Source organism: Trichoplax adhaerens, genomic scaffold (assembly GCF_000150275.1).
Source record: "Trichoplax adhaerens TRIADscaffold_2 genomic scaffold, whole genome shotgun sequence".
In the NCBI taxonomy this organism is placed as follows: Eukaryota; Metazoa; Placozoa; class Uniplacotomia; order Trichoplacea; family Trichoplacidae; genus Trichoplax; species Trichoplax adhaerens.
Genome location: NW_002060944.1, coordinates 301,646 through 327,746, shown reverse-complemented (window position 1 = coordinate 327,746; position 26,101 = coordinate 301,646). Strand labels below are relative to the sequence as shown.

The 26,101-nt window shown below is 31.3% G+C and overlaps 2 protein-coding genes across 2 annotated transcripts; both read right to left on the bottom strand.

Annotated features, from left to right (window-relative positions):
* Window positions 1-39: 39 nt before the first annotated feature.
* TRIADDRAFT_52881 (uncharacterized protein) lies at window positions 40-13,134 on the bottom strand (the record flags this gene model as incomplete). The annotated part of the gene is made up of 34 exons (XM_002109112.1): window positions 40-105; window positions 239-386; window positions 913-957; window positions 1,054-1,098; window positions 1,332-1,391; window positions 1,454-1,498; window positions 1,662-1,706; window positions 2,328-2,372; window positions 2,524-2,580; window positions 3,170-3,226; window positions 3,333-3,389; window positions 3,481-3,540; window positions 3,642-3,698; window positions 3,734-3,847; window positions 3,946-3,990; window positions 4,064-4,105; window positions 4,346-4,396; window positions 5,052-5,105; window positions 5,818-6,113; window positions 6,204-6,323; window positions 6,434-6,616; window positions 6,935-7,075; window positions 7,219-7,359; window positions 7,650-7,814; window positions 8,040-8,330; window positions 8,444-8,779; window positions 9,224-9,424; window positions 9,676-9,825; window positions 10,158-10,244; window positions 10,475-10,625; window positions 10,938-11,125; window positions 11,274-11,504; window positions 12,517-12,659; window positions 13,047-13,134. 34 exons carry the CDS (start codon window positions 13,132-13,134, stop codon window positions 40-42), a joined length of 4,005 nt encoding a protein of 1,334 aa, XP_002109148.1.
* Window positions 13,135-16,863: 3,729 nt separating this feature from the next.
* Window positions 16,864-19,604, bottom strand: TRIADDRAFT_63599 (uncharacterized protein; the record flags this gene model as incomplete). Its single annotated transcript, XM_002109111.1, has 5 exons — window positions 16,864-17,268; window positions 17,548-17,780; window positions 17,878-17,985; window positions 18,582-18,636; window positions 19,543-19,604. The coding sequence occupies 5 exons, from the start codon at window positions 19,602-19,604 to the stop codon at window positions 17,109-17,111; spliced, it is 618 nt and encodes a 205-aa protein (XP_002109147.1). The 3' UTR covers window positions 16,864-17,108.
* Between the last annotated feature and the right edge of the window lie 6,497 nt (window positions 19,605-26,101).

Genomic DNA, 26,101 nt, shown 5'->3' with positions numbered 1-26,101 from the left:
TCTTTATTTCCAACCGTTTCATCGATCCTATAATTTTAGTTAAATGATTTCAATTACCGAATAATAACTAATTTGTCTTTTTCTGATTTCGGAAGCTCTTCGCTGCTACATAGAAAATAAATAAGATATTTATAAACATAGAATTAGGCCAATAAGCACTCATAATCAATGGCCGAAAACAAAAAGCTGCTAGTTGTTATGTAAGTAACCGTTGAATGGCGACGTCCCTGTTCAATACTTGAGTATTTTCTTTATAAGGATGGCTATCTTGTATATCTTTATTATTAATGTGGCAATGTTGCATATTGTCGTTATTAATAACGATATTGTCTTGTGTATTTTCATTATTGATGCGGCCATCTTGTGTATTTTCTTCAAAAGTATGGCTAAATTATGGTTTAAAAGCATTAAAAACAGAAAATTAATTAGAAGTTATGGATGTTAATATCCTTGATAACTAAAATTAATTTCAAGATAGCAGTAATTAAGGATTACGCCTGTTTGGCTAGGTTTTCATCTGGTTGTTCCAAGCTTTCCTTTCTGAAAGGTAAAATTAAAAAAATTTACTTCTTAAGTCAAACTTAGCGCCATCAGTGTCTTTAAATCCTACATATTTTAATAAATTAACTCACGTCGGAACCGGTAATTTCTCAGCTGGAGTTTCATTTCCCTCACTCGTAGATAAAAATATGTACAAGTTTACGTGTATATTTAGTAAATTGCAAGGCTTAAATACGTTTAAATTGAAATCATTTTGACTATAAAATTCACGTCAAAACAGGTGATTTCTCTTTTGGAGTTTCTTTTCCCTTATAGCTAGATTAAAATATGTACAATAGTTTAATGATAAAATTTAATACGTTATAAAATCTAAACATGTTCTTATTTAAATATTTTAATTATAAGATTTACGTCATATCTAGTAATTTTTCCACTGGACACTCCTTTTCCTCGCTCCTAGATAGAAAGATATAAAAATATACGTATAAACTTTAGCAAATTTTAAAAATTAAAGGTGGTCCTACCTAAGTCTTTTTTAACTATAAAACTCACCCCAAAACAGGAAATTTCTCTACTGGAGCTTCCTTTTCCTCTTCTCTATGTAAAATATTTAAAAATTTATTTATAAAATTTTAATAAATTATAAAATTCAAATTAGATTAGCTAAAATTGTTTTAACTATAAAACAAACATTAAAACGGCTAATTCCTCTACTGAAGTTTCCTTTCTTTCATCGCTAAATAAAAATATTCAAAAGCTTACATGAAATTTCATAATTGCGAAAATTAAATATGTAATAATTTAATTCATTTTTAAGTCTAAAAACTTACGTCAGAATAGGTAAATTCTCCGCCAAAGTTTCCTTTCCCTCATCGCTAATTAAGAATATGCTAGAGTTAACTAAAAAATTAAAATTTGTTTTAATTTAAATCATTTTAGCTATAAAACTCACGTCTGAAGAGGTAAAACATCTACCGGAATTTCTCCTTCCTCGTCTCTATATAAAAAATACGTATAATTTCACGTATTAAGTCTAGTAAATTGTAAAACTGAAGTATATTTTTATTTAAATTGATTTTAAGTACAGAGTTTGATCACCCAAGTTCATATCTACCGAGAGTATTTTCTAACAATCCCATGTATCAGTATGGAAAACTTACAGCAGATCAAGCAATTTCATAACAGACGTTTCATTCCCCTCATTTCTAAATAAAAATACGTAAATGTCAATAAATAGCAAAATTTTGTAACTGAGCACGATAAATTTGCAAAACTTCAATACAGCGGAATTGGCAAATTTTCGTCTTGAATTTCCATATTTTCCTTACTAGAATTTAAGAAAAATTTCCTTCAAAATACTAGTTACGCTAAGATAAGATATTAAATAGTTAATTAGGAAATAATTCGATTACAGTGGAATTGGTAAATTTTCATCCAGAATTTCAATACTATCAATACTAAAATTTCCGGAAAGAGTTGTTAAAAAATTGAAAACAATATTCACGCTGGTAACAGGTTTTAGAGGTGTTTAAATAAAAAATCGTATAAATTACAGCTGAAAGACTGGTAACTTTTCCACAGGGTCTACACTTTCCATGGTATTGCTTAAATAGTAATGAAGCAACAATTAACTTAAACTACTTTTACGTTCTCAATGCAGTTTCAAGATTATTAGGACGCATATTTACAATAAAGTGGGTAATACTTCTTCTGTTAGTTTGTAGCTCTGCTGGCTAGAACTTCAACGGTATTTGAGCACACGTATTTAATAAAATGAATGCTGATTTATTAAACTAATGTTACAGGATGTAGAAAAATATTCATACCGTCGAAGTGTAGTATTCTTATCAAATTTACGAACACTTTCTTCACTAAATGATTAAAGGAAGAAAAAACGTATTAAATAACCCTTACAAATCAATTCATCTAATATGATCGCTGCTGCCTAAAGAAAAAACTTTATTTCGATAATGCTTTCAGCCAGGTAATATCGTGCATCCCTAATGAACCGAATATACTCACTGTTGCTTCAGTGTTTTCCATTCAATTTCAGGTGTATTTTCTTCCTTAGACTTTTGTCTGGGAGATATTCCGGCAACAGGCAAATAAATAATCGTGAAAGAAATAAGTAATAAACGACCATTTCATTTAGAAATTAATTGTAAGAACATCTTAAATGTCTAATTAATTTAAATACTGTTTTTTCATTTCCTGCCATTCAATGTCTGGTACATATTCAGGCTTAGAATTTAATCTGACAATATTGAAGAAATAAGCAATAAATAGCTGCATTAATGTCAAAGAATTTCAATCTGAGTACATTTTTAATTTCTGATCTATAGATTGTATTCACAATTTTTTAGATAGCTTCTTTTCTATATCTGGGATATTATCATGGTCGAATTTTAATCTAGGTAGTATTCAAGAAATCACCCGTAAGTAGGCACATTACTTAAACAGCCACTACAAATTGAGAAACTCTTGAAAATTAAAGGGACATACTGTAGATTTTTCATCGTCCAGTAGCTATCTTGTTCAATCCTAGGCTTGGAATTTAACTTTGGCGATCTTAAAGAAATACGCATTTAAGTTTGAAATACTTAGAATATTTCAACATCGATTAAAATCAGAGCCTATCTTAAATTTCAAATTTATGCAATATGCTTACAGTGGTTTATTTGACAGCCAATCCTCTTTTGGCTCATTTCTAAGCTTGGAATTAAATCTAAATATTATGGAGGGTATAAATATGATATAACCATATTATTACTACATTACTTGCAGCATGATATAAGATTATCTTCAATTTCTCATAAATACAGAATACTCACAATTGTTCCATTTTCTTTTCTTCAATTTCCAGTTCATTCTCTGGCTTAGAATTAAATCTGGATGACATTGAAGAAATCAATAATCAATCGCAACATCACTTGAAGGTAAATTATAATTCAAGACTAGTTCTACATGCCAAATACTCACTGTTGCTTCATTGTTGTTGTCCAATCAATTTCTGCTGCCTTTTTCGGCTTAAAATTAAACCTAAATTTTATTATAGAAATAGGCAATTAAGAAACGTAAGTTAGCTCGACTGCTTAACAATTTGATATTTGCAGCACTTCTAATCGATGCATTGTACTTACGGGGTCTTTACTGTCTTTTTTTCAATGTCTAAAGCATTTTCAGGCTTGGAATTAGATCTATACAATATTAAACAATCGGTTAATTAACTTACTTCTGCCAATAGACTGGCATTGAATAATTAATTTCAAATTGAAAAAAAGGGACGAACAGTTCAGATGTTTTTTCTAGAGCAAACGTTTTCAAATTATCCCCACTAAGCAAAGGGCTAGGATAAACCAGATTGAATTTGTGTTACTTTAAATTTAATGTATCAGAGAAATAAAAAATTTTTTCGAATATCGATTTTAAATTAATATAACTTACCGTTGATGTGGTACATCTTCTTGATTGTCTTGAGCAGTTTCTTGACTATTAACATACAAGAAGTACCGCATATTATATAAAGTTTTCGTATCTGTGCCTTATCTTAACCTTAACTAACCTTTGAAACGTATTTTTAGATATACTCTGAGCATTTTCTTCACTAAATTGTAGGAATAAAAAATGAAAAGTGAGCACTTGCAGTTCAGCTATAATACACATCTTCAATGATATAGAGTACTAATAGCTAATAAAGATTATCAAATTTACCCATGAATCGGAGGGGAATTTGCTTTTATCATAGTATTGCCAGAATTTCTAAAATAAAAATCAAGTGCGACACCATTTAAGGAACTGTGCAGTAGATTACAAATTTCGTCTTATTAAGCAAGGAATTACTTACAGTTGGCAGCTAGTATGAACATCTGCTACAGTTGTGATTTCATCGGAATAGCTATAAGTATTAAAAATAATTTGCATTGACAATTTCCATGAACAGATATGGCATAATTACAACCTTTAAGTTTAACATAAATTGAGTAGATGTTTAGTCATTGGTTCCAGTAGAAATATCAAAGCGACATGGCTTAAATTAAGCAATAGCTATATTATCATCTATCAACTAACCGCATTCATGAATATAATTAGAAATGCATAGAGAACGCTACCGTTATTCTTTGATTGAAATTAACTAAATAAAATTCATGAATCACCGAGCAGCAAATGATATCGCTAAATATTATTGATGCATTACATTTGCGACGTTATGGTTTCACTAATAACTTGACTTTCTTCTTCAGTATTCTGCACTGAAGGGGATCTAAGTGGCAGATGATCAAAATTATTTGGTTTCGTTAGTATAACAACATTGTTAGATTAAATAGGAATAGCTTTTAAATTTTTAGATCTTGATCGATCGAGATAACTACAATTCTACAACATCACAATTAACCTCAAACAGCTAAGAAAGCACTCGGAATGCTTTTGCTGCTGCAACGGACATAGATAATATCATAGGAATAAATTACGGCTATGCTATACTACGTTAATTGAAGTACATGAATGTTTCTATCAGGCAATAGAAAAAATAATATGATTTCATTCATTACCCTTGATTGATCAAATCTCCTTCATTGAAGCGAACTTTTTGTTGTCTAAATGCTCTAATTGCCGATTATAGAAGTAATAGTTGACATTAGCGTTCACGTATAAGATACACGAACAAGATCAAATAGATATTTACACCTAAATATATGATAAATACAAAATAATGGAGTAATATAAATTTATAGTTACATTTCATCGGAAGAAGGCTTGATTATGATTGGTATATTTTCAACGTTATCACTGAGCAAGTCAAAAAGAATCATCACAATCGAAATCAATAATTCCTAATTATAATAGCCAAAATTGTACACTAAAGGTTTGTTGTATGCGATTATCAAGCTATGTTAAGCGAATATGGCGGACGATAAAGCAATAATTAAGGACTACATGATAAATTATCTACTGGTATACAAATATACAATGCTTATTCAGCAAAATTTAAGCAAGCTATTATTATTAAATATTTAAAGTAGCTCTAGTAGCAAACTAAAGTAAACAAATTGGACACGTGGCTTACATAAATTAAATTTTTTCGGTAAGATTCAATTGAAATTTACAGTTAGTACAATAGATTATTTGCTAATATTATACTTTACTTTAACCGATGCAAGAAGGTACAGAAAGGAGTAAATATTCAAATGACTTTAATGAAGCTCATAAACAGTCACAATTATATTTGTGATCTAGTTTCGAATGATCAAATAAAATTCCTTGGTATGCATTAATAATATTTCAATTAAAACGTGCTTGTACGATCTATAAACTTACAATGAAGGTAAAACAGGCTTGATATAGTAAGGGCAGGAGCACAAGGTTTTATAGGCCCATAGACTGAATTCATTACTAATTTGTATAAATTTCAGATCTTTTAACTCTTTTGATTGGATGGTATGAAACCAATGTTCATGTTCGATGGTATAAAGTCGGATAGTTTCGTCATAATATGTAGCTAGAGTATGATCATTATCGGACCATAGCTGGACTTCATATTCCAATGGTTGGCTAGGGTAGCAGTATTTTCCACGGTAGACTTTCATTAAAAGATTGTTGTTACTATTATATGCCTAAAAGTATCAAGGAAGTTCGTTAACTTAAAATTATATATCAGTATAAGATAATTATATCATGAAAAGCAAAGTAATGAGATCAGTTACCGTAAAATCCTTCCCATTTCGAACGATAAATAAAGATTGTCCGCTCAAATTTGTCATGCTTTGAATTAGCTGCCGTTGATCATTTTCAACCCGATAAATTTCTACGCCATTCTTAGTCATCTAATTTTTTACCGATTTCAGATGACGAGAGGGTCAGAATAGTTATTGCGTACATTAATATAGCGGCATCTTCCTATAAAGATCTTAGTTTGGTTATTGATCTTTCTTACCGGTTTTTCAAATTCTATATGCCATCCATCGAAGTATTCATTATGCTTCGGAACTGATATTGTTTGAACTTTAGGACCAGTATCAGTAATATCAACATGAGACACAGATAAGAGACTGATATCATTTAAATCTGGTTGGATTTTTTCCAGTATTTCAATGGAATTAGAATCTAATTTCCAGACCTACTTAATACCGTGAATGTCAAAAGGAATGATTCTAATTATTGCTAGGTAAATCAATTTAACTTGTGAATAGTAAAGTAGAGTACCATCGGCTTAGCAACTTAATAGTCTAATTAACTATCTAAAGACCGTCATGCAGAAAACAAAGCTAAGGCAATAAATTAATATGTTAATCAACTTCAAATATGCTAATCTTGATATTCGATAATGCACATGTTGCGCTATAACATTTACATAGGCTTAAACTACGATTATGAAATTAAACTTTATTAGAGCAGTTTCTAAGAGTTGCTTAATAAAGTAATCCACTTGACATACCGTATGAATTTGACCACCGGCCGAGGCTGCTATCAGATAGCGATTAAATAAGTGCATAATTTTCATGGTATCGCAGGATCTCATATAAAATGTAGCCAATGTTTCTCCATTACTACAGTTTAAGATCCATACCAGGGCGTACTATAACAAGATTAGGAAATATTTCAACCAAACTGGCTGCTTTATGATGGCAATACAAAATCCAGCTTAAGCTTTGGCTGAAATATCGATTGCACAACAGTAATAGTTTTGAACTCTAATATCATACACCAAAAATGACGTACTATGTTTGTGCGAGATCTATATATAATCAGTCTATTATCCTTCTTCCGATATTTATAGTAATGCATCTCGGGAAATTTATCTAACTTCAACTTGTGATGAACAGTCCACATATCTTCTGATAGGTTATCTAAATCTTTCAACTTCCATCGTACAAAAGAAAAATGAAGGGATACTTAGTGAATGCAGCAGTAGCATAAATTATTGAATTTAACTGCTTGATTCAATCTGGTATAATTAAAAGATGCATTGATTCTTTAAAAAATTTAAATGGCAAATAGCCAAAAGCACATTCATAAACGTCACTAAAATACTTTTTACAATGCTTTAAAAGTAAAAATTAAGTCTATAGAATGATTTAAGAAATGTAATATGATGGATAAAATAACTGGATACTCTTCAGTCCTATTGCAAGATATCGTCGAAAAAATACCGTAATTGAAAAATAGAGTCGTGATTCCTGGCGTTGTTCGATAAAATATACGATTGCTACGTAATTCCAATCTTTAAATAAGTGGCAATTAACGCCAACATCAGCTCTTCGACCATGTCGCAAAATAGTTTGATCTATCAATTGAAAATCGTCTCCTTTATAAACCTAAGGTTATACAAGAGTCATTACTTCATCATTGAAACTATATTATATCTGAAATCATTAAGAATCTAGGTAAATTTGAGGATTATATCCATAGACAGCTTGTTATAATCGATATGATAAAATTAAAATATCAGTAGTAATTAAATTCATTCCTCTAACAAGTTATTCCTAGACCCAGGCACAATTTTAGAAATCAATATTATACAGGTACTAAAAAGGACCAACCTGTAGAAATCGCTCTCCATCAGTCGTTGATATAATTTTGGCGCACACAATAACACCATCAATAAATTCAAGACGTTGGCACTGTACGTCGCCAAATACAGCAGGAATTGAATGGTTACTTTGCTTTGGATCCTTGTCGTCTTTAATAGCAACTAAGTAGCATCGTTCCGTATCGGCGAAAATAAATCTATTGTCCGCACCAGGAACAAATTGAAAACTTCGCCATAAAATATCGGCACCTAAATCGATGGTCTGGTAGGGTACCATTCCATTACGTTCATATAAATAAATCTACGGTGCGCAAAACAATTAAGAAATCTTTCAACACCAATCTCCGCAATAAAGGCTTAAAACCCAAAAATGGCAACAAACACGGGTCAATCAGACGATCTACTAAAACAGACCTTAATTTCTTGCAAATATAAGCCTGCCAAGCCTTTACCGTTATCAAATATAGATACTTTATCCATATTATCAAGATATTGGCATTGATACTCTGACGGTGGTCGACAGTTTTCTATGACTATTCCATTTTTATCGTTGTAATCATGTAATGGTACGGTGTAATATTTATGATCGCTGACGGAACTGCTACAGTCGACGAGTAATAAATCGTTATTAACGTATTTAGTGCATTCAAATTGGAAGAGAACTGTCGGTAATCCTACAAACTGATTCCTAAACAAGGTATATTTTAGCTTAATCTTCTGTAATTCTCTATAGTTTTCGGTAGACCAAACCTGTCTCGAGGGAAAGAATAATGAATAATACTCATGTTTCCTTTTTTTCAATATGCAGTTACCACTAGTATTCGCTTTAAAATTGAATAATTACTACAGAGATGAAAGTAATTACAGCTAGAATTAACATTAATTTCTAGAATCGATTTTAATCATACAGTAACATGAATATTAAAATTTGACTATAATATGGATGATTGGAATGAATCTCCAATTCACCGATGAAAATATGTTTACCTACTTATGCTTTGCTAATTTACAACTGATTGCTTTACAACAAATTTATTTCTTATTTTTATACGGTCAGCGAACTTTTACTTTAGTATAGAACAGAAATAAAATATATCAATGATATCTCAATCTTATTGATATTTTACCTCGTGATATAATTAGCATGCAGTTTTAATTGTGGCAACATAGTAAGTTCGGAGAAATTAAGGTTACCTTCAATTCAGTATTCCAAGATAGTCCTAATGCCTTTGGAATGAACTGACCAGGATCGTTAAGTGGGGTATACTGTTGCTTAAACAAGCACCAAGTGATTAATTTTTGACCGCCCTCGACAAACTGGCAGAGCAAGATGTCATTATGATGAGCAATCCAAGTTTTATCCGAATGGAAGATTTCATCAACTAACTTCCAAACCTAATTTAAAAGAATTTACACATCTTTATTAATAACCCACATCACAATAACAGTCTCTTACCTTTATCAAGGCAATTTTCTCTACTCTATTAATTGATGCTCATTCAATATTTAAGGTTTCACAATTTTACGCTTTATAAAGTAATTATTTTGGAGCAATAAACGAGTTATGATGTAATCAATCCACTTTAGATGGCGACGCCAACAGTAATAAGCAATATCCCAAAGATCTAAGAACTACGATAAAATACCTGCACTTTTCTTCCATTCCATGAAATAATAACATCATTATCATTCGGAGAGAATTCAATCTCATTGCATTTTAGAAATGGAGAAGGTTTGTCTGCTTTTCGTGTTACTCTTACAAAATGTAGCCACACTTGCTTCTCAATATGCCACACCTGCCATTTATATTTTGAGTCTGGCTATAATTCGATGCGAAATAAATGAAAGTATTATTCTTGATTCAGATTTACGTCTTCCATCTTTCTACTAAGGGTAAGATCTAATAGATACTTGATGTAATAACATTATTCAAGCACTGATGACTAAAAATTTAAATATCATCAATACATATCCCCTTATAAACCAAAAATTTACTATTCTTGCCCTATGCAAGATGTAAAGTGTTCCGATAGTGAAATTTATTTAGCCAGCCACTACATTTAAAATCTTTAACCGCATAAAAGTTACAAATCACCATGCAACAATATGTTGATCATTTTCAACTTACGTATGCAATGATTTTACCATTTGGAGATATTTTAGCAGAACAGCCTCTATATGCATTGAAGGTAACTATTTTATTGAAATCGGTAACCTAAGATAAGACAGAAAAAGTAAATATGAGTGATTAATATTTTCTTTATTAGTACTCCAAATCAATACCCATTTTTTTATCCTTTACAAAATTGCTTATATTAATATTAGTTAGCTCCATCAAATTATTTAACAAGGCTTAATTTCTATCGAAATACTTTCTAAAAGTTTGAAATTTAAAATGCATTAAATACAATGATGCTTTTATTCCAACATGGAGATATCACTTACGTAAATTTCTCTATCTGTACATGTTACCATTCTAAGCTTCCCAAACTCAGGATTAGAGCATCGGATATACAAACGCAGACGTTCATTTAATGTACATGGCAAATGGATGCACTGTTCCCATGGTGGCTTTACGCGAATTTCATTTTGGTATCTTGATGAAGGAAATTAATAATTAATCGATTGCAAAAGGTTTTTAGATCATGATATATATAATAAAAGATGTATAAACAAAGGTATCACATTGCAGCTACGGCTTCATAAAGCCTTTAGGTTATCTAGCGGGAAATTAACAAGAAAGAAAACGAACAAATTCGTAAAATTTAAATAAGATTAACTTTATCTTTGGATTAAATCATTTTATTCCCGGTAGGTATACTAAAGAGTTCTCTTATTTCTAGTAACCACATCGATATTAGTACAATGATAAGATTAGACGAACTGATCAAAGATTGCTTGGACTTACTTTAATTCAAAGTAGGTCCGACCAATTTTCATTGCCTGGCGTTCCATGGCCATTTGCCAAGCTTGATGATGAAGCTCATTATCGGCAGTATGTTCTAATGTAAATTGTATAAGATCATCTTTTCCAATATCCAGGAAAGACCCATATTGACGAAATAGCTGAGCAAATGGTTGCATTTTAAGCCAATCCTATGTAAAAATAATCAAGGCAGGAACGATGATTCCAAGCTGATACTGCTACAATACATGTAAACATATGCTACATCCGTAACAGCAAGCTATCGACTTTATTTTATATTAGTAATATCTGCAAAATTATGATATACACCATACTTACGCTTTCGTCTAGCCGTCCCTCACAAATATCATAATCGCGTAGTAGATCAGATAAACAATGACAAGCTTTAAATTTAACTTCAATCCAATGTAAATTAGTCAGTAAATCATTAACAGTTTTAAAATCATTGGCGGCAATAGCATGGTTAACAAGTTGCTGATGCATATAACCGTCGTCTGTTAAAGTATGCCACCGTTGCTGGCATTTCACTTGACATCGTTGAATGAATAGCTGATGTTGTTTTGTAATATCCAGATAAAATTTTCGAATACTATCCACAGCTTTATGGTCCAGTTTACAGCATGGGCTTTTTAAGGAAAAAGGGACATGAATCAATGATCGTAATAATTCGTCTAGGAGAAATACATTTCTATTCTATTCTATTGCTATCCATATCTGTACCATGCAGCAGTATAAGACTAATTATAAAATCAGCAGTCTACTATAGTAGTAACAACCTATAATCTAAGCAAAGGTCTGCAATGTACTGTATATTTCAATTAAACATTAATTCCAGCCACCGTACAAATAGTCTTTTGCTACAGTATGGCTACTCGTATACCAAAAAGAGTAGGATTGCATGACTTTATCTCATGTATTTGGAAATGATAAAACCAATTGATATGAAATACTACAGCTATGAACTTCTACAGGCAAGATAAAACTTTTAATTACGGTAAATTGGAGCTTAATGCCATATAGTTCTTCTGTGATCATAAGATATTCATAGATTAGAACTTCAGTCAAGTTTTATCTCCTCATAAGCAGTGTTTATTAATGCACAAGTACTTTAGTTTTAAAGCTAATCATTAATAATTATCTGCATGATGTCATCGTATTCAAATTTACTAGAATTTTCACGTCGTTCTATGGTGTTTCGTAAACTGATACTGCTATCTTTAGTAATTGCAAATGTCATCATAGCCATCAAAGGATTCACGATAATCACTTTTATGGCATGAATCTTGAAATGATAATTTCAAAAACTAAGAGACGATATCAAAATAAATTAAATTCGATCATCCATTAAGGATTTCCTTTCTATTAAAGCACGTCTTTTGAAATTGCGTCTCGCATTCTCAACGTGAAGGCAATTCCAACGTTACTTAGCACAGTCCAAACAAATTTAAAAATTCTGTTTGGTACTACCTGCGAGGAAAATTGCAGGGCGATATTACCTTCCATTTTTGCTGTAAACATAGGCCAGCCGTTCTTTTTGTATCAATTCTAACTGAGATCTCACCAGATCCTCAGACATTTCCCAGAATGTACTTATCGTAGTAAGAGGAATAGGAATTCCTTTTTCAAAGATACTTAATTGAAGAATGTGATTTTTCATTGTTTCGTCGCAAGCATTAATCCGTTCCCATATCTGCTGCAAGTAGTCTACCAGAAGAATTAAATTACATGCCAATACATCAATGGAATAAGTTTATAAATATCACTACATGTAATACCTTTATAAAAACCTTTTCATCAGGTCGACAAACGATTTCAGTTAAATCTTTTATGCATTTTGTATTAGTTTTTACGAAAACATATGCGAGTATGCAATGTCATTGACAATCATTTGTTCATTTGACATGATTATAATCACAAAAAATTGAAGTAAAGTCAAATCATTCGTGAATTAGCCTAATTAAGTATATCTAGGTTTGCGTTTTTCTGTAGAAATGGAATAAAATCCTTTTAGGTGAGCTAGCTATATTTCATTCGTGCTAATATCGTGGCAAACCAGCAGTTGCATACGCTTTACTATAGGGGATGAAATACCTGAGAGGCACTTGTCCAATTCCTTAGCATAGCTTAGAGAAGAAGCCGATGTCATGCCATCTAGGCGAGGGCGCTTAAAAGTAGTCATTGGTAAGCCTTAGTCTAGATTTAAAACAGTCAATAGCTGATTTACTGTTGCCTTTGAAGTTCGGTTTTCTATTGGAATAAAACTTATGATCACGTAAATTCGATGGATAGTAAAGTGTTAATCTCGGAAACCACTGAGGTACTAATTAATTAATTGGCAACGCATTACTTAATATACATCTCGAATGTAACATTTATTTCACTCAACCCCAACTTCAAATGTAATAATTATGTTAGAATCTTTGCCCCGAATGGAAACGTATACCATCAGTTATGCAATGATGTCAAAGTTTTCGATAAATATCATTTTTGTTAAAGAGGCAGCTTGCTTTGCTCACAAATTAGTCAATACTTAAATACTTTATAAATTAGTATCAACTAGATTCTATTCCGACTTCATCAACATTAATGACGCTTTATTGATTGCTTGCAACGATTTGAATATTAATAAGTCTGAAATCTCGCACATATTATTGACAGTTAGGTTTTAAACTAACTGATCATTATGGTCGTAGTGGATGCAACATTATCGACTTTTAGCTTTCGATCATTCATACGATACGTATTACGCTTAATGATAGGTCATCATTGCAAAATTTTAACTCAATCATAAATGTAGCAAGAAATAGCCATTAAGTAATCATTAAATGACTTTGATTAATTCGAAATGATCCATTATCTTCATATAAGAAGTCGCGGCCATGTTGGAACGGTGCCAACAATATCTAACTTGCACTTTATTTATTGACATTATGCATTTTTTATTCATAATTACTTCTTTTGTATTGATTAGTGTTCTAATCAGCGCAATAATAATTGCAGAGTTTTTAATAATCTACATGTTTCTATGAGTGGTGTCAAGTGTGGACATAAAAATTTAATTTAGAGGAACATAGCAAATGCACTAAAATTTATATAATTGTGTATTAGCATAAGAGCATAAATTTGAAATAGCCGGCCTTAATAATACCTGTGGATAGTTCAAAAATAGCTAGCACAATTTGCTTTGGAAATTTTTGCATTTCTACAGTAATATGCATAATTAATTGGTTCATTTTTTTAAAACAGCTCTATTAGGAAATGGATATTGTTTATGTGTTCACTTTTTTTATCTCATGCAGTAAAGTTACGAATTTTCAAATGTAAGCGAAATCTTTGTATTAAAATAATTTTGTCTGTGTCTGTGTACTCTTTCAGTATGTCGCCTGATATGCGGATATCACGAGTGATGTGTGTACTACTTGATAATTACAATTATTTTCAAATTAAGCAAAGATAGCGCCAGTAAATAATTAATTAATTGATTAATTAAATATCAAGCGTCGAAGGCGTTATTTCTACTATGTAATTAGAGATTAATAAATTACCAGTCGATAATATGCATTCTGTTGATTAATTCATTCTATCAAAAACTTTATTTGCAATAAAGTCGCTTGTGAAATTAACTGTAGTATTATAGTATTATCTGTAATAAGCTTTGGCAATTGTCAAGTATTAACTTATAGTACGATAATCCCCTGCACGATCATTAATTAAATTAAATTTACAATTAAAAATATTGCAGTAATTATTTCTTCGATAATGGTGCACAATTAAAAACAATTATCGAATCAATTAGGGACTGCTGACCTAATGATTGGGTAACATAATTAAATAATTTCCGTAAATTAACGTTAACAGCGATAGTTTATCATTACATTTGTAGGGCGAAAATCTAAATCAGGCAAAGTAGTTACCACCTATGTAGGAATACGATAGAATTCAATAGCCGAAACTATCTCATGACATTTGCAACTACAGTTACTAGGTACCTGTATATTATCGGTAGTATACTAAATATCCATTATACAGTTATTACCCTCTTACATTATCTTCAATCGCTATGAGGATACAGTTTTGAATGCATAATTATAGTTGAACTTTGATGGGTAGTTAACATCTCTATTCTTGTTCATGACTAAATAGTTAAGTTAGTAATAAATAGTGCTTGTAACCATTGATTATGATTACACTTACTTTGACTTTGTTAGCCAATCTTGATTTCTTGATACCAGGGCTTAGCACAGACGTAAATAATTTACACGATAAACCCGGGGTTACAATTTTGCGCTAAACCACATCACGATAGATGCAAACTTTGAAGATATTCTTAATATGCTTAATGCAATGCAAAGAAATCAAAGCTTTTTAATGCCATACATTTAAAAGTTAAATAAATTCTAACTTTTAAAGATCGTTGTTTAATTAGTCTAGCGCAACCTGGATTAAATGATAGTCTAGTATATTTTATAAGGATAAGGGGACAAAGCTGTAATTCCAACATCTGAACTGAAACTTATAACATTCGACCCATAAGCGTTGAAAACCTAAAGATATCACCTTTATTATATACTTAGATGTAAAAATGATTCCTTAACTAATTCGTTGACTACCTAGTTTGAGTTTTCACTTTGATATTCATTACTTTTATTCTAGTTCACTAGTTTAAAATCAATTATTTCTATTTTATTAAAATTTCAGGTGAAATTGACCATAATAAGATGTATATACAATAGTAACTGAAAATAAATAACATCCTATAAACTGATCCATAATGCTCTTTTAGATCGCAAGATTAATATTATTTTTCTCATGTTTTCAGACACAAGAACACCAATATTAATGGATGGTAACTCGCAACCACAGTAATATAATTTGCTAAAGAGTATAGAAACCTTGCTTAAAGCAGATTTGGAAATGAATATTGATAAATTACGAGCACTATAGCTTAGAATGGATTGCTGAGCTAACGGCGATACCCTGAAAGCGAAAATTGGTATTGTAAAAGTTTTCTTTGGCTGCTGTTATAATCTGCAGCATAAATTAATACCTCAAGTATCACAATTAATTACTAATTCTTCGTCAAGCATCCTATATATAAATATTACGAATGGGAATATCCTAAAGACGCATGAGATTGAATATAATTTAATTTCTTTTCATTGTTTTGAAAACAGTCGAGTTCGAAAAAGGTTATTTTTATCAAATAATTTATATATAAATAATTTAGTGATATTGTTAAACACTTTGACATAGTACGAGTAATTTTCGATATAAAAATTTGAAATATTCTATACAACATTATATAATAAATAAATATTGAATACATAAACATTATAATGAAGCATACGTACACAACCTAAGTCCAAAACTTGTTATTTCTGGTAGAAAGTAAATTCTAATCAGACGGTGTTTGTTTCGTCGTAATAGAAATGTATTTATACTAGGACAGGAATTTGGATTCATGAAAACAAGGAATTTATAGATAAAGGTATCCATTCCTGTTTATAACTATCGGATCATAATATTTTCTTTCTCGATGGGTGCATCAATTTAATTTGACAATTATGTTTACATGACCATGTTTAATTATTCCTTTTTAAGCAAGTAGATATTCACGACATCATGGATTGCATATTCACGTTACAACATATTAAATAACGCTAAAATTTATCGCGATAGCACAGCAATGTCAGCAGCAATCTATACAGATTGCTGAAGTAGATTAGCAGTATGACATTAAATTAAGCTATTAATTTAAAAGTATTACAATGAAGCTGCTATCGTTAAAACATCAACTGATAGTAACACAACACTTTCACATAGGTCATAAGTACTACAAAGTTCATTTCTAGCGTGATGGTTAGAAATCTAATAATGATTTTTCTTTTTTTTTCTTTTAATGAATTTCGTTCAGACAGATTTTTAAAATAATTCAGGCTTAAGCCAATTTAAATAATGCTAAGCAAAGGAATACCTCTTGATACATATAACATTTCTAGAGCGTTTACTTCATTTAGTTCTATGCACACATCATGAATGTCATTCCATACACGATACGTCTAATTAAATTAACTCAATAATAATATGGAACATAGTCATGTATTTTATGCTCATTAATAAACTACCATTGCCGTGCCAAACAATTTCTTTACTCTATGATCCGGAATTGAAATTGGCAGCTGAGCTGGATAGACCAGCTTGCCTTTCTAGATCATCAGCCAATTCTGAATGAAAGCGACGGACAGTGATGCAAAATTGTTCAAACGCTTTGCTACCTCTTTCGCATAGAATGTCCAGGAAATTTCGAACCCTTCTGTTAAATGTAGAAAAATTTTAATTAATTATACGCGTACTTGTTGATCTAGTTTAAATATTTAAAAAGTAAATAAAATGAGGCGTAGCTATTTTTTTGTAGTATCTAGGTACTGTCTTAAAAACGGGCTACGTACTGCTCGTACATACTACGCGGATGCTTTGGTTTGATTGCTGTTAAATGATTACACTGTAAAGCTAGTTGCGAAGTAGAATATACGACAAAATAACCATACAGTTAGAAACTCAATATTTTAACAAATTTCTAATGAATGCTTACATGTATGGATTTGGGACGGTGCTACCATAAAGTTGCACCTTGTGATCATAGGTAATAACGCCTTGGCTGAACATAGCATCAATGATACTATCAATACTCGTAGAAATATTTGTAACGATGTTATCTCTATTTCTGCGAATAATTTGCCTGTGAAATTTGCTCATTCCAACCGCGTTTACGTTGTGTTCAGGCGGACCCCCAATCACAAGTATTTGTATTTGTACCTGTTTCACCTGTCGTATAAACATGGAACAATACCAAACTTTAATATCATAAACGGTAATCCAATTATCATATTTTAATAGTAGACAGCTTTAACATTGGCAATACCTTCTCAGGAAAACAAATACGAATGTCTCCCATTTCTGCTATCAAGTTGATTGTAATCAAATGCTTCTGAACGTTGATAAAAGTAATGATACTAGTAGATATCAGCTCCTACAATAGGATGATAGGAAGTTTATCAATTAAACCATTATTATTGATCCTCTATAAATTTATTTCCATTATTGTATAGTTCACCATTTGTGATCTCTCGAGGTAAGAAACAAGAATCAACTTTAAAATGGCTGGAGAAATTTTTATAACTCAAATTAAATCAACGCTCATCTGCTAGCATATTTTTATAAACTACGCTTGTTAACTACTTAATAAAATTATAGCATGTATGAGCTCGGTAATTGTTATTACTCATACTGGCGTATCGTATTAATAACAATTTGACAAGAAAAAACTTGATTAAATGGTTTAATTAGATTAACTTTGTTCTTTATTCATGTTTATTTTATCCCGTCCGACTATAAAGTATACTATATTTTATAATACAGTTGATATAGTTATACTATTTATAGCCTGAATAATGATAATTGCAATTACTTAAATCAAACGTGTTGATGATAATGACTAATTGATTATCAATTCACTCATTCACTTGCTAACTGATGGAACATATCGGCATAATTCGATGAACTATCGTTGAAAAAATTATCAGCAGGGCATCTACCACACCCCCATTGAATTGTCAACACACTAACCAATCGCAGACGAATTATTATTCCAGGTTTTATTAGAATTAATCTACGATGCATTCTGTATTTGAAGTATATTATGTCTTTAATCAATCGGGCATAATGCGATCGAAGGATGATCGTTGACAATCCAAATATTTCCACAATACTTTTGTGATCCTAACAATTCCTTCGTAACGCATTCCATGCATAATTTGCAGCAATAATTATTGATGCAGCTTAATTATTGAGTATTGAACAATGTTACGAAAATGGACTTCATGAACGGATTGTTTAGCTATAGAAACCAGTATAAAAAAGACTCGTAAACATTACTGCACTTAGTTACTATAATAATTGTTTTGATTTTTTTTAATTCGAAGAACAATATCGATCTGTTTCGTCCTTAAAGTGTATCGTAAATGTATAAAGTATTCGCTAGCCTATTGTGCTCTATAAGGAAAACTGGAATTACAATGAACGTTGTAGTTATGTGGCTGTGGCAAGGATTTCAAACTGGACTTTGAAATTACGGCAGCCCAAGTAAACAAAACAGATCTGAGTCAAGCTTGTTCTGTTTTGCTATTTGAAAAACAGACTGATTACTATAAAAAGTGACATTGGAATACATTAGCACTACATCAATTGCCTGCAAGTGATAAAAAAATCAATTCCTATTTTTAATTATCGCCGTGTGCGATATTTTTTATCGCTTATTCCCTCTATTTTTTGATGAATAAGGTTGTATTGATGATTTTTTTAGTACCCTATCATATTTTCTTTATAATCAATTTGGGCATTTATTTTTACGGAAAACATTAAAAAGAAAATCAAAATATTGCAAGTGTGAATGCCCTTATGAGCGCTTTTCTTCCGGAATATGAAATAGTTTACAATTTCATGGTCTCATATTAGAGTGCTTTAGAAATAAGATATCGTTAACTACTTGCTATGCACTTACAAGTCTGATTCATAAAGTTGAACTTACCGGTAAGGAAAACTCTTCCGATTTGTTGTGTAACAAGTTCTTTTTCCTCGAATTGCTGACATTTAAAATTTGCTAAGCGGACCGGTCACTAAAATACGAATGGACCTCCGTATACATGGAATGTAGACATATGCGAATAAAATGCCTTGATCAGCTCAATTTATACTTTTAAACCACCATCACGTGATGAATACAGTAGGTCATGATTTTACGGGGTTCTTATTAAAGGCTAGGCAAGTTTGTTTCTAAATAAAAAGTAGCGTACAAACTGTAGCCAATAATGTTTATGCAGTGATTATGACGCTATTTTCGACAGGAAAGTATATGAGATATCCTACCTACAGTATAATGCAGCATTCTATTCCGTAGTAGCGAATAAGCGACTGGACCTTTAACCTTTGAGCTATTATGTGTAAGTTCTAGACATAAAAGAGATTGAGAATAGAACAACAGTACTACGCCCTTCATTGTTTCATCTGACCTATTACCCGCTATCTATTCTCTTTTCTTGTTATGAAAGATGTTTAAGACATCGTTGCTGCTGTACTATGTACTAAACTATTTATGCACTTTACTAGATGTGGTTCTGTATAGCATAAAACATTCCTTATGATATTTCTGCAGTTTTGACAGTGTAAAAGGAGCTGTTTCCGCTGTATGGCAATCAATTTTCAATTTAAATGGAAGACCTTTTTCAAGAAGTTCATACCGCTTATATTATAACCTCTAATGATGATTATGCTAATTACATTTCAAGAAGACGTTGCCTTCTAAATATACAAATAAAATTACTATTCCTCATGGAATGATTATCCGAATAAAATTTCTTTAATTCCGTGAAAATAGAAATATAAACGATCAACATGACTTTCATGTCATTGTAGTTGTTAGCCTACAGTTTTAACAACGTTCAATTCTAAAACTAGTACCGCATCTCAAATACAACTTACTTCTTGACGTTATAATGCCTTTAAAATATATGGTAGACATCGTTCATTAGAGCAGTATGAGATAGGATGCACTATAAACAAACGTTTCAGTCTCCGATATGGAACAATGGAGTGGCGATACAAGTATTCAGTAAGAATGATATTTTTAAAAGGCAGTGGATGAAATTGAAAGCTTATGAAAGCGTCTACTAAGCTTTCATAGAACCTAGAGTTTGTCTACAGAACAATCTTAACCGATTATTCCGCAGCCAATTATTTTAAAAGAGTCATTTTGTCAATTATCACAGAAGAGTTGATAAATCATTTTGGAATACATAATATTCTATATATTCGTGTAGGATTATTTGATTCGATGCCACACGCAATCATTCGATGGCCTGTTTCTAAAGTGACGTCATTTGTTTACAACTATTGCAAAATTTTCAATAAAATTACCATACTCTATATTAGCATTGTCGTTCTCGCTGCAAAATTGCCTTGCTAAAGTAGATGATTGTACAAATCAAATATATTGTTTAATGATGCCATTCTATTAGAGTAGCGTATCAGTTTTTACGCTGCACTGTACATGTATAATTTTACAGTGAGCGAAATGAGTATAGGAAAATTATAGTTTCAGTTAAAAATAGAAACTTTGGATAGTGATCTTACAGAGAGAGTTATTGAAATAGTTTAATTCAAGCTAAGTATAATAGCAGTCTACTGAAGTTCAAAGAATAGTAACTTGAGCGGCTGATAACGTATAATTTGTGCAAGATATATAGAAGGGCTGTGCAATTCAAATGATTGTATCCAAGACCCACTATTTAATTTTATCGAAATGAACGTAATTAGGATTTCCGTCTTCGATGATTGATTCCAGTAAGAGGGTAATAAAATAATTGGATTTTCAAGTGTACTTATACGTATGTATGTATATATACACGCTGTAACACGATGATGTAATAATAATAATACAAATGGGTTAACTGCTAGCATGTCCTCATTCTTGGTAAATAAACAAAAGTTTTACATTAAAAATTGAACAAATTGAATTCTTGCTTTAATTTTTGGTTATATCTTACACTACATTACTTACTACTGTACTGATTTTAATTTGGAGTATATGAAATTATCCATTTTATGAGATGATGATCGTATGAAGAAGGTAGTATAACAACGATTTCGTAATTCTTTCTAGATGCAATTGTTATTGCTACTCAAAGTCAAAGAAATAAAAGGTCTACCTTACTATACTGTCGTTTAAAGCAGAAATATCTAAATTATAGTAATACATATATATATATGTGTGCACAACTACTGATGATTAATTATAATCGTTAACATTGTACTGCAGTAACGTCAGAATTTTTAAATCACGGGATTTTTGATTGTTAACCTTGCTACCAGCCAATCCCAATGCATTTGACACGTGCTTATTTCAAAGCAGTTCCTTTTGATCACTTCTACGTTGTTAAACAGTAACAGAACCTTTCTACCATTAAAACATTACCAGTTAACAAAACAACATTTTAAATGTTAATATTATCCAAATAAGAAATTATAAGGTTTTTTTTTTTCACTAAAGTTAGGGAAACAACTGAACGTACTACATGATAAACTGTATAATATCTTCAAATATATATACGCGTAGAATGGTTATTACAAACTATTTAGCTCTAAAGGATGTTGGAACCAACGCAGACATAAACAAAGTTTCAGTAGATTAGATACCGTAATTTCTACAAATTTGCATAAATAAATACGCACTATGAATAGGTAATAACGCTAAAGGTTTGCAACAGCGATTAAATTATCCTGTAAGTCGTGCCTATTTTATTTTTGCGTTATTCGCTTCTCGAAGGCTATAAGTACTGCAGACGCTAAGTAATTCCTGCAGGGAAAAATTGACGTAGTTCTTAGAACTTAGCCAGCGCAGTTTTAAATGTAAATATATAAAATACTTACTTACTGTACCGTACTTAATATTAATGGAAGAGTTTGTCCGTTTGATAAATGAAAAGCTCCAGTATTACGGATAAAGTTATTGTAAAATAGTTTTTTAAATACAGTATGAGGCAGCTCGATGCATTAAGCTATTACTGAGTTCTCTATCTGTGTTCATATGCCAAAAATTATGAAAAAAGTTCAAGCTTTAATAAAGTTACAAAGTTTTGGATGTGTAGTGTATTTAGTTTCACTGTAGTTTTTAGACATGTTCGTAAATATAGACATTTTATTATCTTCCGAATACAGATATCTCTACAGTCTATTTCAACTAAGCTTAAATATAGCATGTCATGTTAAGTCATTTATAGCACCTACAGTCTTCGCTATTTCCTACAATCATTTACCACTATATAGCCTGTTTATGGTATATAACGTATCTAATTCTACAATACTGTTCTCTGCGTGTGTTCTCTCTCTAAAACTATAATTACTGATGATTTCTGCCTCAGATTCGTCAATAGCACTATTCCTAGCAGTAGTACTTCATCACGTTACTTCACGACAGCTTACACCCTGATCTACCGTAAGTACCGCATTGTACCTCTATTACTGTCTACAATAATGTATTCACTTTTATTGCAATCCCTTACATATTTTCTGTAAATTGCTACTCAGTCCGCGGCCGCTGATTCTTCGAACTCTCTATCATAAGATGTACGGGTATTATTTTATTTCAGTATTGAATATCGTAACGTTACTGAGACGAGATTATTCTTTGCAAATTAAACGCACGTGTTATCATAACACACTACTATTTAATTTTATAAAATATTGCCACAATCGCCGATGTAGGATTTAAACACAAAAATGCTACAGAAATCTATTTAAATAATTTTAGCGATCGAAATTTGCAACAAATTGCTCCAGGATTCAGTAATCAATCGCTACTATGGAGGTAAAGATATCAACGGACTACAAATCTAGGTCTTTATTACAATAATGGCACTCCTATGTCGGCAGTCGTGTTAGATTGTAGATATGGCAATGCTACTCTTAAGAGGCTTATCTTCCACCTCTATAACCGCTTTCTAACCATCGTAAGGTAGTCGTATTCACCGTTGTTGAAGCAAATTTAAATTAAAATTAATATCCATTGGCCTACTTAGTGCTAGAAAATTTCCCAGTTTGTATTGGATTGCTTTTCATACGTAATTGAATGTGAATTCGATATTTTTAAATCTTACAGATCATAGATTTTCGTGCTACTTAAGTATTGTATGGATATAAAGTACTTAATAATACAACAACACCTGCATCACCCTGTAGTATACAAAACTACTGTAATTAGCTGAAATCGTAACACACCCTTACGTGATTACTGGCTTCGGAAACCTTATTAAAACTACAAGATTGCAGTATTTAGTAAGATGTTAAGCTTCGGTTTAATGTTATCATATAGTAAAGTAATATAATCAAGCTAGCGTAGATAATAAAATACTTGTGAACAGAGAAACATTAGCACTTTCTAAAGTTGTTAGTTGTAGACTATAAATTTTTATCTCCTACTAAGGAGTTCAACCATAATTTTGACATCTGTAACAATAGCCTGTACGAGTGTACTGTACGTACAGTATAACTTTCATATATACTAACTACTAAGGCATAACATTAATTAAGACTTGATTCCTACTTTATTTCGTCCCTGGAATCAATGTTACCGCACTTGAAGTGTCACGGTAAGTTCCCTAGACAATCTAGTCTACTAATTTACAATTACTAATACTCCATGACGATGGCTACGCTATGCTAGCATTATGATTTCAGAAATTAATCCGGAATTGCTAAGATTTACAATATGCAACAGCAGTCAATATTATAATTGACTCGTCATCGCTATAGCTATAAGAATCATAATTCCGATTTCTTCTCCCGAAAAATTATAGCTATAATAAATATTCAATATAATTACATGCAATCGTAATCATGCGTAATCATAATGTTACATTTTATTCAATATACTGTAATATTACAGATTTGATAATACTAGATCAATCATAACTCAAAATAGTGAATTAAAACGGACATTTTTTATAAATCACAATTGTCCATAAAATTTCGATATACAAAGCCTTTCATATTGTTAATAATAATATTTACATTAATAAGCGCATGAAATATTTTAATTCTGAAGTAAATAATATTGTAGGCTCATTTAGGAATAATAACATAAAGTCTGCTTTTCAAATAATATAAGTCGTCAAACAGAAATAGCAGATTTGATGCAAGTGTTAAACATAGCTGAAGAGAGCTAACATTTACCTGATTGCAACAGCATCTATTTTGAATTCTTGAATGCTGGAATAGTGATATCAATAATCCCACGTCTGTCAATTCCTAGACGTAAAAGTAGTTATTTTTAGCGAATGATATGGAAATTAATTGTTATAAGAATATGTATTAAGTACGATTATACTAAAGCGGTCTACACGTAGTTGTTAGAAATAGCAGCATAAGATGTGGCCTCCGTTAACACATACTGTTCACCAGACCTCTGAATGTACTGTATTGAACAATGTACAAACAGTATTATACACGTCATGAATAAATAATTAATTCAAATTAATGTGTCAATAAATTAATTCAATTACGATAATTGAAACACAAGATTCACGGTACACTCCAAGTGAAGAAGCATTGTTCTCTATGAAGAGTTTAATCATAAAATCACTTTATTGTAGGATATCAATGCTGCGAAACTCGCAGCCTTTTTGACTCATCTGATTCTGCAACTTGCTATAGATCATATTGGCGACAAACTCTTAATCAACAGCACTACAGTTTCATTGGGTAGTGTTAATTTGTGAATCTTACAGTATATAATTATCGTAATATCGGCAAAATCTTTTTTAATAGTTTTCAAGGTGTCACACCATTTGTAGCAGTGGACATGTCACTTAAACTATCGGAAATACTCGCATCACAAATAAAGCGTAAATTTAAAACATTTACTTGCCAACTATGACCGTTTACCAAACACCGTAACATTGCTTGGATGTAATCATTAATGTTATGATATGATACAGACCTAACCATCGTAAGCTAATCGCAAATGCGAGTGTTTACATAAATTTTAATTTAAATTAATGTCTACTGACCTACGCAGTGCCAGAAAATTTTCCCGGTTTATATCGGATTGCTATTCATACGCAATTGAATCTGAATTCGATATTTATAAATCTTACAGATCATAGATTTTCGTGCTTCTAAGGTATTATTTGGTGGCAGAGTACATAAGAATACAATAACACTTGCGGCACATATACTTAATTAATGGCGTCGGAAGGCTTATTACATCTACAAGATCACAGTATTTAGCTCGTCACTCAATTTCGGTTTAATGTTATTAGATAGTAAAGTACAGCAATCTAATCAAGCAAGTGTGATGCGAATAGCAAAATACCTGTGTAACAGGAAATATAAACACTTCCTAAAGTTTTTAACTGTAGACTATAAAATTCTACCTTTTAATATGGAGTTCAACTATAATTTTGGCATCTGTAGCAATAATGTCCTCGTTGTCAATCAATAAGCTAAGTGGATCTGTAGGTACAAGTGAAGTTTATTGAAAGCCCGTTAGGCTTTTATAGTAGAGCTCCGTAAGATTACAGTAATCGCGTAAT